Source organism: Vidua chalybeata, chromosome 12, assembly GCF_026979565.1.
Source record: "Vidua chalybeata isolate OUT-0048 chromosome 12, bVidCha1 merged haplotype, whole genome shotgun sequence".
NCBI classification, from domain to species: Eukaryota; Metazoa; Chordata; class Aves; order Passeriformes; family Viduidae; genus Vidua; species Vidua chalybeata.
This window is the reverse complement of record NC_071541.1, coordinates 20,198,367-20,216,224: the sequence shown is the minus strand read 5'-3', so window position 1 is coordinate 20,216,224 and position 17,858 is coordinate 20,198,367. Positions and strand designations below refer to the sequence as shown.

General features: G+C 44.3%; 1 protein-coding gene across 1 annotated transcript in view; it reads left to right on the top strand.

Moving 5' to 3' along the window:
• WNT7A (Wnt family member 7A) overlaps positions 1–15,502 on the top strand; it is a 35,584-nt gene extending 20,082 nt beyond the window's left edge. Inside the window, exon 4 of the mRNA XM_053954058.1 lies at positions 12,483–15,502. Coding sequence (XP_053810033.1) covers positions 12,483–12,962 — 480 coding nt within the window. The 3' untranslated portion in view covers positions 12,963–15,502. The remainder of the gene's footprint in view (positions 1–12,482) is intronic.
• The last annotated feature ends 2,356 nt before the right edge of the window (positions 15,503–17,858 follow it).

The window sequence follows — 17,858 nt, the reverse complement described above, 5'->3', positions numbered from 1 at the left end:
TCTCTTGTTGGACCAACAAGATGAGCTTCAAGGTCTCTTCCAGCCATTCTGTAACTCTGTGAAAAGTTGCAAGAAAAAACCAGCACCTGTTAACCTTAACTGTGACCTATGAGCTTGGCTGTCCTGCCTTGTATTATTTTTGTTAACCTGTGCTCCTTGATGTTTTGTTGAGATCAGAATCCAAGATTTTTGAGTTTCATACCTGAATTTTGGCCTACATTTTTGAAAAAAATTCAGAAATAGCGTTTGAGAACTTTCTGTTTCTTCCAGTTGGCATTTGTCACACTGGAAATTCAGGTTTCCAAACCCAAGACTTATTTCCTTGCCTCTTATTATGATCTTCCATATCCACACTTCAGCAGAACTCAAAGAAGATTGGTATTGGCCAAGTCAGCAGGAAACCAATGGTTAGGCCAGTTCACTGAGACCACTTTTAATGCAGAAACAGGCTGTGTTTATACATGAAGTACACACCAAATTCTGGTGGAGATCTCCCACTGTTCAGCCTCATTCACTAAATCGCTGACAAATTAAACCCAAGACTTGGATGTGGGGCAGGATCTCTGCTCCATGCCGTGTGAAACTGGAATCCTCTGCAGTTACAGCCCAGACCTTCTGAGCCTGAGCTGAAAGTGTCTCCAGGAACGTTTCCAAGAGCTTCAGTGATGAGTCAGGAACATGAACTCAGTTACCTCAGCTAGACCTGTAACTCAAAAGAGGTTTTGGTAAAACTGAAAGTTGAACCAAGGTTTGGTTCAAACCTTATCATTAACATGTGGTGGCAGAAAACTCTGAGCTCATGAAACCCTTATTTCACCAAGAGAAATAATTGCCAGCATGTGCTGTACAAAAGGAACAGACTTTTGCTTTAATGGAAAGAGTTTCCAGGTATTTTGAAGTAAACAATTTAAAAAATCAATGAACAAAGAACAACCTTTTAATCCAAGGACACAGGTCTGTTGGTGCTGGAAGGATGCAGAACTGAGCAATGGAAGGACAGAAAGGTTTCAAGGAACTGCAGGCAGGATGCTTGGCTCTCATGCCCAGTTAGTGCCAGAAGGCACTGGGATTAATTTGAATTAGTGCTGGTTATTGAAACCAGCCCGAGCCTTCTGGTACTTGAAAGGGAGCTGCACCTAAAGGGTGTCCCTGGGCCAAGCAGCAGGAATGGCATGGCATGGGCTGTAACCCAGATCTGAGCCAGCTCCATCCCGGAACTCCAGCCAGGCTCCCGTGGGAGCAGGCTGGTGGCCTGCACTGAGGGAACCAGCCTTGCCTACAGCATTCCAGATCCTGTACCAAAAATGAGCCCACACACAGTGAGGGAACAGCCACGCACCCTGTGACAGAGCTGCTCCCCCAGGAGATGTTCCCTGAGCCACAGCACACTCTGTTATGTTTGGGTGGATAAATCCTGCAGGCGTAGAACAATTAACCATCGAGAGGGCACAATAGCCTGTGAATAAAGAAATGCAACAAACAGTCAAGAGAATGTGTCCAAAAAACTTGGATTAAGACTTCACAGAAGTTTCTTCAATACATCTACATTTTGTCATTTTTAGTTGAAATTACTTTGAAATTTCCAGTGGGAAATGAGAAGGCAGAAGGAAGCCAGACACCAAGTGAGTGCTTGGGCTTTGCTTTCCCAGGGATTCAGCCTGAGAAGGCTGCCTTGCTATACTAAGAGCAAATTTAGACTGGAAGGTGTAGTCAAAGTCCTAAAATATTTTCTAGAAAACTGTAGATTTGAATAACTATGCTAAGGAATACCCTAGCATTAAGGTATTGGTTTAATTTAATCCAACAGACTGCTGCTTTACATTAAGGTATCCCTTAATGAGAGATTTATAAAATTGAGATCAGATCAATACACTAAAGGTGCACTACAGACATGCATGATTTCTTTAGCTGATGGTTCATGTACTGGTGGGACTGGTGTTTAGCTCTGTTACAGGCATCCTGTGGCCTTCTGAACTGGAGACCTGGAGAAACTGGTTAACCCTTTATTAAAAACATCCATCTCAAGGTGAAGACTCACTTGTGCATGGCTTATAAAGAGGAACCATCAATGGCATTGTAGGCTGCTGCTGCTGGTGAACTTGTGTATAAGTGGTGAGCAGGTAGACCAGTTCAGAAAAAGCAGCAGCACTGGGTGGTGTGAGGGTAAGCTGGCCCAGGGGAACCCCATCCATCCACACAGCACACCTCAAGAGTGAATTCTGTTAGCATGTGATTGCTTTGTAAGACAAAAGCTCCAACTATTGCTCAAAATGGTAGAATTGCAGAATCACAGGATGATTTGGGTTGGAAAGGACCTTAAACCCACCCAGTCCCGGCCTGGCCTTGGACACTTCTCTGGGCAGCCTGTGCTTAGGCTGCACTCAGCATTACACATAAATTTAGGAAATTCCACTTCTCCATTGGAGCAAAATTTCATTGAGAACAGGCCAGAAGATCCCTGTTAAAATTCTTGGCCTGGGTCCGCGCGTGCTGCTCTTGGCAGCTGCGGGGCTGCAGAGAGGGGCTCTGCTGGTAGGATCTTATCTCTGATAAGTGGGAGCTATTTGAAAATGTGGAAGTGTGGACCTATTGTCCCAACTGCAGCAGGAGGGGGAAAGCACTTATGGATTAAATTTAATTAGAAAGTCATCTTTGTAATATTACAATTCACACCAAAATCATGTCACTTTATGATAACATGAGTATTTTGAATTGTAAACACAAAATGTGTGGCAGTCTGTTCACAATATACATTCTGTCATTGTGATCTAGCTTCTGCTTCCTAATAACTAACATAATTGCGTGGAGATTATCTGGAGGAATAACGAGACATTTCTTTTAAACTGGCAAGAATGGCTCTCACTTCCCTGGGCAGCTGTTTCTTGATGTGCCAGCCTGGTGAGATTCCACCCAGGGTACAACCATCCATGGCAATGGGCTTGGTGCCTCTGCCACAGCCCAGGTCGTGTTATCCCTGGAGAATAGCGGGGCTGGGAGTAGGAAGGGAATGGGAGTGGGTGTGAGGTGGCTCAGGTGCTCTTCCCAGGTCAACAAATGGCAGGTAGGCAGAGCAGGACATGAGTGCCTCTCCAGTGCCATTTACTGAGCTGTGAACTGTGTTAGGACTGAAGTATAAATATGTCTCTCTGTATCAAATACAAGCATAGCTCATGTTTTGTTCTAGACCAAAGTAGTTAATGAAGAAGTTGAGCCAAGAAACTTTGTGTTTTTATAAAGGCAGTACTGCAAAATTGATGGAGAATTGCTTTGAAATTACTTAAAAAGGCTGATAGAAAGGAAAAACATCCCTTTCAACTAAAATTACTGTCTTGGAGAACTAAAATTTATAGGCATTTTTCAGCATGATGAATATGTCCTCTGTAGTATCCTCTGCTGGGTACCCTAGGGTTAACTCTCACAGTTTGGTATGCAACCAAATGAACCTATAATTAACTGTGTGTGGCTATTGGTTGGAAATATTTGGAAGCAATATGAAGTGATAATATTCTGCAGCCCATGCTCCTGCCAGTACCTGGCTTTGTTAGTTTAACACAAGAGGTGTTTCCTGATTACTTGTCTGGAACCAGGCTGCTCTCTTGGCTTCCATCACTCTTTGGAAACTTTTCTCTTGACAACTTGAGCATTTCTCAAAATGCTCTACCTGGTGGCTCCCAATTCTTTATACACAACCATTCTTTACGCACAATCCTTTACTGCCAGCACCACTTCACTGGAGAGCTTCTCCTCCACTGGGGAGGGCCCCACAAAGGTAAATTTCAGTGGGAATGAGTCAGGCCTGGGTCATTCCTCTCCGTGTGCATCCGCTGTGATGAGGACAAATTCCAGTTGTGTCATTTTTTGTTTTCTCTGCATCATTTTTATGTGCAGAATGACTCAGGCTCCATGACACTGCTGCCCAAAGGGACAGCAGTGACATCCTTGTCTGAGTAACCCCAAGAGTTTAACTCACTGTGTACCCAAACTGAGGAGCATAATTAAATTCAGTTCCTCTTACCTGGGGGTGTTTCCCATTTCTTCAGAAACATCAAGCTAAAACATAAACTACAAGCACAATTCCCTTCTTAATGCCACCTTTGTTCATAAGTCCAGAGGATGGGTGAAGATCATGGTCCCAAGATCAAAACTTACAGCAGACACTCTGGACGTAGGATGCTGGAAGGATTGTATTGACTTGGAAGGGGTCAAGGTCAGCAGACATGGCTCAGCTTGGATTTCATTGACTTCACTATTATGATCCATGCATTGACTGCAGGGATGAGCTTGCAGGGTGAAGCAGGGATTAAGGAAAATGATGTTTTTAACAGTGGACATCCATGATATTTTTAATAATAGCAAAATACCACGCAGATCACTATTTTAGAGAATCCTGATTGGAAGTACCAGCATTTAGGGTGATTTTTAATTGATGACCAGAATGTAAGGAAGGTAGATATGACCTAAGAAGAAATATTATGCAGCTAGCATGTCAAAAGGCAGAAAAATTGCTGCCTAATTTTCTTTCTAAACTTAGTGTCTTAGTGTCAGTGAGCACCATGCTGTTTTTCCATTTCCAAAACTCCTTGATCTTCATCTTTTATTCACTTCTGCCATGAACCTTCTCTCCAGTATCTTTTTGGAAACGAAGATGTGTACCATGGAAAACTTATGTAGTGATAGGAAGGAAAGCTAGATAACATAACCAACAACTCTATCTGTAATTCTGTGCCACCACCCCCATTCCCAGCCTATTTCATCTTCATCCTACAAAGTGCTCAGGTAGGCCAGGCAACAAGACTGTTCACTATTTCACAAGCTAAAATCCATCATGTCCACAGTGTCAGTTTTGCTTGGACAGCAGCAAGTAATGATCCTAGATAAATTCTCCCTTAATCTCACAATCCCATTTCAGTAAGGGGCTAGGAAATCCCATTTTCATTTAATTATAGAATATAAAATCACATATTGAATGTCTTTAAGACAATTCAGCTATATTCTAATAATAACAAGTGAAAGCACATTAAAAGAAACCAGATTTTTTTTTCAGAGCTATTTTTTCCAAGTTCCTTTCTATGACAGGTCTTCAAACTTCCTACATGATGACACTTCCTTGGCACTGCATTGATCTAGTCTAATCTAGGTGATAATGTGTTTCACAAGAGTTACTTTTCAAAAACAAGTAGTTTATCAAACCCATTGAGAGTTATGCTTTCAAATTATTTCCATTTTTTCTGTTAAAATATTTGCCTTTCTTTTAAATAGAAAACCCCTCAGAACCAAATGGCAAGTGGTGCTTCAGGCAGCTGTACCCAGGGGCCAGAACAGCTATGACCCCTCAATAAACTGCCAGGCCACCTTTCAAATAGTGAGCCTTTGTCATCAGCAACTGAGAAAGCACAAAGTGCCACACCAGGACCCCCCCCATTTCCCAGCTACTTCCAACAGATACTGGGAAAATGCTGCTCTCAGTCTCTGTCCTGATGTAAAACCTACCTAAGCATTAATTTGGAAATTTGTAGTTGAAATTTGAAGCTTTCTAGCAGCATTTCCTGTGAAAGGGTGGGTGAGGACGTTTTGCACTGAATGCACCACAGAAAACACAGAAAACAGGAACTTTGTCTCAGCAACATCCCTTCAAAGCACAGAAAACCCAACCTGAGGCTGCGGCTCCAGCTTGGGCATTAATGGTTTTTATATGCGTTTTGATGACCAAAGAGAGATGAGAGTGCAGGTTCCTTTCTGTCTTAAGGAGAGCTGGAATGTGCTCGGGAGAGAGCTGAGAAGGAGAGGGGTCCCAGGGTGCTGCAGCTGTTATCAGATGCGGTGGGGAAGGGACAGGGTGAGGGAAGAGATGAGAGGAGAGAACACCTGGGGAGACCTGAGGCAGGAGGGCCTGACCCTGGGGCACAGGGGATTTTGGGGGTGTCACTCCTCTCAAACCCCTACAGATGCTGAGCTGTCAGCATCAGGGGCTGCCACATCACACCCACTACCTCTGCAGGCCGGACCCTGATGGAGGCAAACACAAACTTCAGAGGCTCATTTGACTTTCATAAAGCGTGATCAGATTTGCAGAGCAGTCAGAGAGAGCTCCTGAGGGCTGGGCAAGCTCAGAGCCTCAGCCACATGCACGGGATCCCCTTGAACAGTTACTTTTGTGAAACCAAGAGGGCTTGGACACAAGTTTATCCCAAGAGCAGATAAGCTGTCCTCCTAGAAGGACCCCTCAGTGCCAGAAAGCTGAGGAAGAATCTGAATTCTCAGGATGAATTTCTTCATGGAAGGCGTTGTTAAACATCTGCAGGGGCTGCCCAGGGAGGTTTGGAGTCCCCATCCATGGAGGTGTCCAAGGACACCCTGGATGTGGCACTCAGGGCTCTGGGCTGGTGACAAGGTGGGGATCAGACACAGCTTGGACTGGATGGTGTGGGAGGGCTCTTCCCCCCTGAATATGTCTGTGGCCCTGAGGTATTGTGACACCTTGTTTTATTTCACAGAGCAGCTCCTACAGCTTCCAAAAAGGCAAGGGCCAGGCCTAATGTTTGAGAAGAGCATTAATTAGGTTGTGTGAGAATCCACCTCATTAAATCTCACCTTTTGAAACCAGTTATGTCCTTTGTGTTCCAAGTTCAGCTATTCTTCAAAAATAACAACTATAAAAGCATTCTGTGAAATTTACTTTCTGGACCCAGAAGTGGTGATAAATTGATTTAGTCTACAGCAAGTCATGGAGGTTATCAGAAGTATAAGAAAAATATGCAGGAGAAAATATTTTTTGCTGCATTCCTCTCAGCTTTTACTGGTCCTGCTCTCATTCATTTGCTATTCTGCACAGTGTTAGGCAGTGACTGAACGGCACCAGCTCTGTGATTTAAACAACACAACTTGCCCAGGGAAAGAGGATCTCATCTCATCTCATCTCATCTCATCTCATCTCATCTCATCTCATCTCATCTCATCTCATCTCATCTCATCTCATCTCATCTCATCCTGTTTGCACGTGCTGACAGCATTGTGTGAGCACTGTGACCATGCAAAAAGTCTAACTAAGACTTGTTCTTTACTTCTTTGACATACTGGGGAAACAGAAGCTGCATTTCAAAAATAATTCTGGTATATGATCAATTTTTTATAAAGATGAAGTAAAGGGCAACTAAAATTTCAGGCAGAAAGTACAAAAATAAATTTGAAACCCTATAAAGGGCATACAAGAAATTAAAGGCATCTCCTGCTTTGGGTGGCATAGAGAAAGGTCAGAAACGGGACAAAAAAGATTGAATTTAGGAGAGTATAAAATTTCTGAAGCCTTCATTTTTCAGGGTTTCATACTTCAAACCTGGAAAAAGTTTTTTTGCTCTTTAAAACAGGATATCCCTTAGAGAAGGTAGATGGTGGTGTTGGGAAACGCCACCCAGCTGTGGTGTTTGCAGCAGGGTGTCATTTATCAAAATGGTCTTGGCTCCCTGCATAACCAGCCCTCAGACCAGCAGGTTGCCTGATTTTCCTGAGACACCTATTCCAAGGAAAGTGCAAAGGTGGTTTGATTGATGTAGGTCACGTGCTGTGGTGATTCTCTGCTCATTTTTTATTAAAACACAAAAATTCTTGTCACAAGAAAAAGGGTTCAACCTGCCTGGGATAGCAGGATTTCTGGGATAGTCACAGCTTGTGGTGTTCAGGAGCAAAGTTGTTTGATACTGACTTCAGCTATTCTTTTGCATGGATTTACTTATCAAAAACATGAGAAAAAACATCTTTTGGCTGTGCTTAATAAGATCTTCATAAGATGTTCAAGTGAGGTATCAAAGCCTGTCTGGGATGAGTCACTCTGTGGGACACAACCCTTTCCAAGCTCATCCCAGTCAGTTTGCTAGAGGAGACAGTGCAAAATGTGCTCCTACAGAAGACTGACAGCAGCTCTCTCTATATAATTAGTGGCCATCCACTGATGGGAATATTTTCCATATTTTCTATTTAAGTTTGCCTTTGCTAATTTTAAGCTTGTATTTGAGTGGCTTTTATGCAGTTTCTCACTTTTCTTAAAGATTCCATAGGATTTGTCTCTGACAGCAGGGTTTCTTTTTTTTTGGTCTCTCTTGTTCTTTTTTTTTCCAATCAAAAAGCACCAGGTATTACTTGTACTGCCATCAGATTTCAGAGCTTTGGTGCTAGAACAGTAGTGCAAGTTACTTCAACAGTAGCATCCTTTTGAGATTAATCTCACACTTGGATAAAACAAGTGGCAGAGACATTTCCTAATAACTTTAATAGACATAGTCCTTTTGCTGTCTCTCCAGTCAGTGCTACACATCCACCCAGTGCCCTATCCAATTCCTGGTCTCACTCTATACATGATTTGGTTCTTATGTTATTTGTTGAAAGGCTAAATAAGACATGGTTTTATTTTATTAGCTTAAAACATCCTTTTTATTCAATGAATATTTCCAATAGCAAAACAAATGTATCTCAACGTTAGTCCCAAAGTTTGGGGAGCTTTTGTCTTATTTAAGGAGCTACAATTGCCTCTGTAATAATATAAAACACCAATTCTCACCTTCCACCAGCTGAAAGGGGCATCTCCCCACGGCCCTCCCCAGCCCACAGAAATGTTGTGGCCTCTCTCCAAGCCCTGCCATGTTCTTCTCTGGAGTGAAAATCTCACTCATTTTGCCAATACTTACACTTTCCTTGACCTTTAGTGAAGGTGTGTGTGCAGACATTTGCAGGAGACAGGAATTTCCTGACCCAGGCGATCTGATGTCAGACAAAATTAGGCAAGACCATGGCCTTGGTGAGCAGGAGTCAGTATCTCCCTAATTACCTGGGCTGCAGATGCAGCCTGGGGCCAGGGTTATTCTGGCTGCAGCACTGCAGGCTGCCTGGCTGTGCATTGATCCCGCTCCCATGGGAATCCTGCTGCAGGGGGGATGCTGTGGAGGTGGGATGATCTCCAGATTTGAGATGTAGGTCCTTCAGCACAGCTTTGGCATCAAGGGCTGCAGAGCTCTGGCTGAGCTGGGATGGGGCAGTCCCTGATCCCACTGTGGGGTCCTTGGGGAACTCAGCTACTTTGGTGCTGGGAGCCCAGGACACACCACTGAGTGACTTGGGACAGATTCCGGGCTGAGAAAAGCCCTGTGTGGATGTGAGTGCTGTGTCTGAGCATGCCAGGCACAGAACCAGCTCTCCATGTGCCCTCGAGAAGGGTGGGACAGCCAGGAGCCCTGGCTGAGCCTGCCCCAGCCAGGCTCCAGGGCCACATGGAGCTGGAACAGCCCCACCAGGCTCCAGAAACAAATGGAGCTGGAACAGCCCCAACAGGCTCCAGGGCTGCTGCTACCTCCCTCCCATGGCCAACCCCACACATTCCCTGCAAAGCTAAAGGGGGAGAGCAAACATGTTGTGTTCCCAATAGCAGTGCCCAAAGGTGCTGCATCTGGAGATAACATCAGCAGTGAGAGCCAGCCCAGCTCTCCCCACACAAACTATTTCCCAGAGGCAAATGGCAAAGGGAGAAAGAGGGAGAAACAAGTACTGACAGTTTGCTGTAGGAGCTTAAAGAAAAAGTGGACAAAGCTAAAAGAACTCCAGCTCTTTGTCTGCATTTAATCCAGTTCAGAGCACCCACTGGTGCATACAGATTTACTTCCTATGAGTGGTGGAGCTGGATATGGTCATTTGGTAAAAAACATGGGATCTGGAATTGAAATTTTGTGCCCTCCAGGCTCTTACATTTTAGGAAAAGTCAGTCTGTAACACACCTAAAGTTTAAATCTGATGTAAAAACATGAGCTGCTGGATAATTCCTTCAAAGAAACAAATCCTGAAATAAAAGGTAAAGAATGCTTTCTTATTTTAACACAGACCAAGTTTTTAAGGGAAGGGCGGTGCTTTTGGCTCACAGGAACCAAGGAAAAGACTGTGGTCTGCTGTCCCTACCCAAAGAATCCTGTATTACAGGCACGGATTCATCAGCAGGCACGGATTCATCAGCAGGCACTGGAATAATATAATGGTATTAAAATACCACCATCCACCTATTTTAATGTAAAACAAATAGTCCAAGCACCTGCTATCAGAGTACAACAGAACCATCAAATCACCACTGCAGGGTTTGCTTTTGCTGAGGCCAGACAGTTCGAGTTCCATATAGCCTCATTTCTACAGGCTGTGGAGCCAATTCAGCCTTGCTGAATTTGCAGGACACGGCCCTGAAAGCCCAGAGAGGAGGATGGATTTGTGCGCAAGAACAGAAGCAACAAAAGGGGTTGTGAGCCACAGGGGGAGAGGCTGGGTTAGAGGAGGCTGGACTAGAGGGGACAGCTCAGCTGCAGAGGGCAGGGGACAGAAATGAGGCAGATGTGCCAGAGAGATTCCAGCACAGAGTTTGAAACCTCTGGCACCTCTGACAAGTGCAGAGAGAAAGGAAGAGGGAGCCAGTAAGCCTTAGGAAAATACAGAAACAATAAATGGGAAAGAGAACAATAAAGCAAAACTTTCTCATCCCTCTGCTCCTTCCCATCCCCTTCCAGGTGTTTTTGGACCTCCAGGAAGGAGCCCTGGCACTGGGGCTCAGCTGGTGTTGCTCAAACTTCTGCTCAGGCAAAAGCAGCCCTTTTAACCCTGAGTGCCACGGCCAGGCTTGGCTAGAATTGCAGAGCAGGGCCTGGCTGTGTCTGGGGCCAGGGAAGGAGCCCAGCCCAGGACACGAGGCCACCCCAGGAGTCCCCATCCCTTCCCGAGGAGCCCCATCCCTCAGAGACTGCTGGCTCTAAATGGGATGGTAATGAAATAAACCAAAAGGCAATTTAGGCTACTTAACTACACTTTAGGGTAAAAACCCTACCTGGATAGATGGCACATGATGTGTTTTGTGTTAATGTTCCAGGCCAGTTGGGTGGATCCCCATGGCAGATTGGAAATATTTTGTTGCAAGTTTGAACATAGTACCAGGATGTAAGGCCAACCCCTTCTACAAGAGCAGTGATTGAATTAGGGCTGAGAAATGTATCCCTGTCTAGTTTCAATTTCAAAAAAGAGAGCTTTTAAAAAGGTACAAATGAGGCTAAAGGAATTTATGTTATTTTTCCGGTTCCTGTGCTATAACTCCTTTTCCATCTCCTCATCTATCTTCCAAGTGTCCTGCCTTATGAATGAGTGAGCAATAAAAGAAGTATGCAGTGGCTGAGAGAGAAACTCAAGATAACAAGATAAAGCCAAAGCTTGAGCAGAAGTTAAGATGTAGATCAGAATATGGAATTTTCTCACATCTAAGTTTTAGGGCAGTCATTAGATAGTTTGCATGAGAAGCTGATTTAAAACCAGTAGCACAAAATGTGACCTAGCATATGCTGAATTCACTTGTGTCAAAGGCTTGAACCTGTGCTATTGGGGGTTGTGATCCTGCCTTCAGTCCACTAGTGCTGACAATCTCCTCATAGACTAAAATAAAAATAAAGCTATTTCATAGAATCAAAAAATCACAGAACCATGGAATGGTTTGCATAGGAAGAGATCTTAAAGTTCATCTAATTCTAACCCTTGTTCTGTGGGCAAGGACACCTTCCTCTAGGTCAGTGCTCTGTCCTTGCCACCCCCAGCTCACACTGAGGTTTTAGGCTCAAGATCCCCACACATGTACAGCCTAGGAGCTAGACTTGGCTCCTTCAGTGCAGGCTGCTGTTTTCTGCTGAAAATGGCCAGTTACAGTGCCTGCTGTTTCCAAACACCCCAAACTGAAGGGAGAGGCTGTAACAAAGGGTTAATTCCACTTTCCATATCACTGCCCAGGTTTGGAGCTGCACAGATCAGCTGGGTTTTCTCAGGGGAAAAATGATGTGACCACTCCCTGAGCCCTGATAATCCCTCTGACTGGGCTTTCCAGTGCTGGGCTCTGCCAGGTTAGGCAGAGTTTCATCATCAAAATTATTGTGGCCTCTTTCAAGTAAAAGACAGTGAGAAATTAATTGCTGTAATTAGATGTGTTTGCTTGTGTTATCCCAACGCCACTGCTGCTTGGGGTCAGCTGCAGGGCCCAGGACACAGAGCAGGGACTAAGCTGGACTCCAGTTTTATTTGGCAAAGACTGGGCTGGTAAACAGCAGGAGAAGATACAGGGACAGAATTTCAGGGGATGTGAAGGCGGAAGGGAAGATGAGGCTTGTTAACTTCAAAAGGAAAGTGTTGCGCACTGGGCAATCATGTTGAAGAAAAGCCGTGCCTGAGGAGGGTCCCATTCGAGCATTGGTCCCTTGGCTGTGGAGTTAGGCAGAGTCATCCTGCCTGCTGAACTCACTGTGCAGAAGGGGAATCAGCTCTGCAGGCAGAACTGGGTCATACTGATGAGCATTTGCCGCCTGGGACAGCAGCGTGGCCTGTGTGTGGTGGCAGCTCCCATTGCAGAACAAACCCATCCCTGAGCGTCACCCAGCATCCATCTAACAGCCCTGCTATTAATGCATCCTTCTTTGTTCTTCTAACCACAGATCCTGGAGGAAAACATGAAGTTAGAGTGCAAGTGCCACGGGGTCTCGGGGTCCTGCACCACTAAAACCTGCTGGACAACGCTGCCCAAGTTCCGGGAGCTGGGCTACATCCTCAAGGACAAGTACAACGAGGCCGTGCAGGTGGAGCCTGTCAGGGCCAGCCGCAACAAGCGCCCCACCTTCCTCAAGATCAAGAAGCCCCTTTCCTACCGCAAACCCATGGACACAGACCTGGTGTACATCGAGAAATCCCCCAACTACTGCGAGGAGGACCCGGTGACGGGCAGCGTGGGCACGCAGGGCAGGATGTGCAACAAGACGGCGCAGCAATCCAACGGCTGTGACCTGATGTGCTGCGGCCGTGGCTACAACACCCACCAGTACTCCAGGGTGTGGCAGTGCAACTGCAAGTTCCACTGGTGCTGCTATGTGAAATGCAACACGTGCAGCGAGAGGACAGAGGTGTACACCTGTAAGTGAGCACCTGCTCTGGCCATTCCCTGGCCTGGATACATTTGCACATGCGCTCGACGTAGCTGAGCGAACTGCGGGAAGAGCTGTTCTCCTCAAAGAGATGCTCACCAATGGAGCCCTCTCTTCTCTCCTCACTATTCGTTGCTTATGTGGATACACATTTCAGACTCTTATAAAGTCAGCCAAGAAACAAAAACAAGCAAACCCCACCCCGGGCCACCAGAGACATGCAAGAGAGAGAAAAGGATCATCTCAGTGAGCCTGCCCCTTGGGAGGAAGGAGCGCTGGCTGCCTTGTGGAAAGACACCGGCCAGGGAGGAATCTCTGGGTGTGACAACGAACTCTTGGTTTGGGAAAGGGATGGTCAAACACCTCTGTGTACAAGGAGCAGGGAGGGGTAGGGGAGCAATCCCTACAAAAGGGCTCTGCACAGGATGGGATGGACAGAGCCTCCCCGTGAATTGCCCGTGGGAGTGTGTGGATAACACAGATTTAGGCTTCCACATTCGTGAAAAGCTTCTACTGGTCTTGCCCATCTTTCCACTTCACAGCACTTGCTGCAGCAAGAAGAACTGTGGAAGGGTTCTGTAGACACTGCTTTATCTGCCTTTCTCGTGTGTGTGTGAGCTGCAGATTTTAGCACAGGGATTTGGGACACTTGGGCATAATAATAACAATATTTAACAATTTATTCAGATAAAACTAATGTTAATTTATTTAATTAAAAGAAGAACTTTACCAACCCTTCTGGAACTATTCTGCAATTAAAGTAGATAGCTGGCTTTCTTTGTGGAATAATTTTGTAGGATCAGCAAGGAAACACTGGAGCTGTTCATATTGATCTTGAGTAGGGTATTTCTATTAGTTGGACTTGCAGGATATGTTCTACAGTACTGGATGTTTAAGGACAAAAGCTGACGTCTTTATATATATGTACATACACAAACACACTGTATTTTGGGGTTTTTGTTTGTTTCCTCCTGTTTGCTGCTAGTTGTCTGGAACAAAAGTGGAGTGGTAGGGGTTAAAAATCTTTACCAGTTTTGCGGTTATATTTTTTTTCTTCAATTAAAGAAAGAAGCATTAATAAAATCTTGTTTGGAATATGTCTAAAAATAAGCAAATCCAGACAAAATTCCATCTTTTGGAAAAATCAACCATAGGATAAGAGAGTATATTTTGTAAGAGACTATTTTTATATAAATATTTTATTTATACTACGTCTGCTTGTTCAACCTGTACTTTTTCTCAAAACAGGCATACAATTTGTAATTCTTAGGCTATTTAACAGAGAAAGGGTAATTAGTTTGTGAACACAACAGCAGCAAGCTGGATGCATTCAGCTGCAATTGGTGGATGTGTCAGAAAGCAGGATGAACTTTCTCTCCTGGCTCTTTTCCTGCAGCTTAATTTGCAGAATATGCAAAACAAGAACAGGGTATGTAGCATCAATTTTGTCACATGGCTTGAATTCATGATTGGTATTAACTGGATGCTCATTTATCCCATTCAAGAAAAAAAAAAATCCGAATTAGCTTCCCACATGCGTCAGTCATTAAACTGTGGCGTTATGACTCGCAAATGTGCTGTGTGTGCTGTCAGTTAAACCTCTGCTTTGTGCTGCTGTCAAATCTGATTCCCATCAGGGTAAGACTGTAGACTGTGACTGTAATAACTTGCATGACACACATCGTCTGATTCTCATAGATAGGATACAAAGCTTACTTTTTGTCCAGCTCCTTTTGGCATTTACATTATCCTTCCCCCACCACCCCCCAAAAGGCCAGACCCTGAAAATACAAAAAAAAAAAAAACATTGGACGTTTAAAGAGGCAAATTTAAAGACTACTCACTTGTTTTTCAGAGCCCAACTAAGCTGTTTTGCATTCCCTTTGTGGTATTTCCTTTTTATCGCTGCTGATTTCTTCAGACATTTGAATGGTAAATATTTCTCTGCATTTAAAATCGTTCTGTTTCTACTGCTTAACTCATTTGTGGCTGATAAAAAAACGTGTCTAATTCTAACATTGTTTTTCACTGGGTAAGAAACGTGGCCCAGCATTACAGATGATATTGCACATTGCCTGGGACAGATCAGATTCTCTCCTCCTTCCAGGCTGCAGGATCTCCCCAGTTAATGAGGCATCAGTGGTGGGAATGTGTCACTCACTCCCTGCACAGCAGCAAGTTCCATCAGGGGTAGGTGAGACAGCTCTGTCCTGTGTTCTCTGATCCTTCTCAGGCAAAACTCTCACCCAACACTGTGAAAACAGAGAATTTCTGAGAAGAGAAACAGAAGCATCACAAAAGATGCTGCAGAGTTTGACAACCTATCTGCTAGGACTCGGGTTTTAAATTAATCCTTTGTATATATTATTTAACTACACAAGCCCATGCAGTACTTAATCCTAGCAATGTACATCAGGGGTTAATGCACAGTTTCTTTGCAGACCTGCTACTTAACACTAAATAGAATTTTTATTCAATTAAGTCACCAGAATGAGGTATCAAAATAAAGTTATTAATGTAATTTACTTTCAATTTTATGACTTGTCAATTTTCACTGAGTCTTATTTCATTGAGCTCTTAGTCCTCCTCAATTCCACACAACTAGATTTAAAATGCAACCACATACAGTAGGGATGTTCATTGCAAATCTCTATTATGGTTAAATAATTCAGATCTAACATTTAATATTGGAATCTCCCCCCAGTTTGTATTGGGCTTTGATTTAGTGAATACCACATCATAGTTAAAACTGTGTTTTCCTCACTAATTAGAGTTACTTTACAAATTATTGCTTTTGCAGCATGTTTTTACCATAGGAAAGTGATGTGTAAAACTCATGCTTCCTGTAAATTTCCATATGCAGTGATGTGTCATGTACAGCTAGCAGAATAATTATTGAAGGACAAATATCTTTAAACAGTTTTACTCACAATAATAAAAAACTGGATGCACAAGGAATTCAATTTGGTACAAATTTTCCCTATATTTTACAATATTGCTGATGAGAAAATGGAGAGAAAGAAAGGAAAAAAAATGTTGATTTGTTTAATAACTGGAATAACAGTTTGGGGATCATGAATTAAAGAAGCAGGAAAACCAAATGCTGCATTCACCTAGAAAGTATTTGGAAATTTGGCTGTGTCATCCAAAATAGGAGAAATCACGCCCATCAGAATGCGCCATGAATGTGGAATTAATTGGTCCTTCGCTAAATGGGCTTGAATGGCAAAAAGAATAAACAGGAGAAGGGGGAAGATTTACGGGTTTGTGGATATTCCTCCCCTCACAACAGTTTGGTCTTTGTGCTCCAGGATAGAAGAGCTCTGTTTTTACGTGGGGAAGGAGCTCACAATGGCACTGAAATGTACACAAGTGCAGGACAATGCAGCCCCCAAAGGAAAATACATCTTTTCATGTGTGCTGCCAGGGCAGCACTGGGCACAGGGACAACCTGGAGGGGGCAGAGGAAACACAGCCCAGGAGCAGGGGCAGGGAGAGCAGTGGGAAGCAGAAGGGAAAAAGCCTGGCTGCGAGCTGGGAAGCTGTTAATTGTGGAATCTCCCTTCCCCATCCTGTAGTGGAACCCCAGTTTGTGGAAATGAAGATGTTCTGCCTCAGGATTCCCAAATAAGTTTTAAGGATTTTACCTCTCAGCCTTTCTAAAAGGACAACTAACCTGAATTCACTCAGCTTGATACTAGAAGCACCTACACAAAACATGATCAGTCTCAGTCCATGATTAAGTTTTCATTGCCATGTATGCACAAAGCTAACAGAGAAATGTCTTTCAACAGTGCTAATTAAACTGAAAACATCCTTAAAAGATACTCTTAAGGGGCTCATTTGGTAAAGTTATTGTAAGGGGACCCAGTAACTTAGAAAAGGCAAATAATGGCTACATACCATAGTTCACAAGGCTCTCAATGAACTCTCCTGTGGATTACAAAACTCTTTTTAACTGACCACAATTCAAAATCAATTTGTTAAACAAAGAAACGTCACAGACTGCAGTAAGTATGCACAAATCCAAATTAGGACTCTATATAGGTATTTCTGATAGTATTTTCACATTTGTCATTATAATAGACATGAGGAAATATGCACTGTGAATGTCCCAAATGTGCATATTAACGAACACTGTCCCTTGTCCCCAACCTGTAACCTAAGAAGCCAACGGAGCAAGAAGGTCTCCAAGTCTGAGCTGCAGGGTGGATGGAAAACCGGATGTGAGTCAGCAGTGCCCTGGCAGCCAGGGGGGACATCCCTGATCTGGGGGGCACCAGGCCCAGCCTGAGCCAGGGAGGGGATTGTCCCTCTCTGCTCTGCACTGGGATGGCCTCACCTCAAACATTGTCTGAAGTTTTGGTCACTGCAATATAAAAAAGAATGTTCAAAGGAGGGACACAGCACGGGGAAGGGTCAGGAGGGGCCCTACAAAGAGTGGCTGAGGGCACTTGGTTTGCTCAGCTGGAGAAGGGAAGATTGAGATCAGACCTCACCAGGGGCTGCAGCTCCTGCCGAGGGCCAGCTCCAATCTCCGCTCCCTGAGACAGGGACAGCACCCAGGGAACAGCTGGAGCTGGGCCAGGGGAGGCTTAGGGTGGATATCGGGGAAAGATTCTTCCCCCAGAGGGTGCTGGGGCACTGAACAGACTCCCCAGGGTTTGGCCATGTCCCCAAAGCTGCCAGAGCTCCAGGAGCATTTGGACAACACTCTCAGGGGTGGGATTGTTGGGGTGTCCTGTGCAGGGCTGGGAGCTGGACTTGATGATCCTTGTAGGTCCCTTCCAGTTTAGGACATTCCATTATTCTAACTAGAAGACAGAAAAAGACATTTGAAAGATAAAGAAAGTAAAGGCCTATAACAGACCGCGTGCACCCCAGAAATGCTTT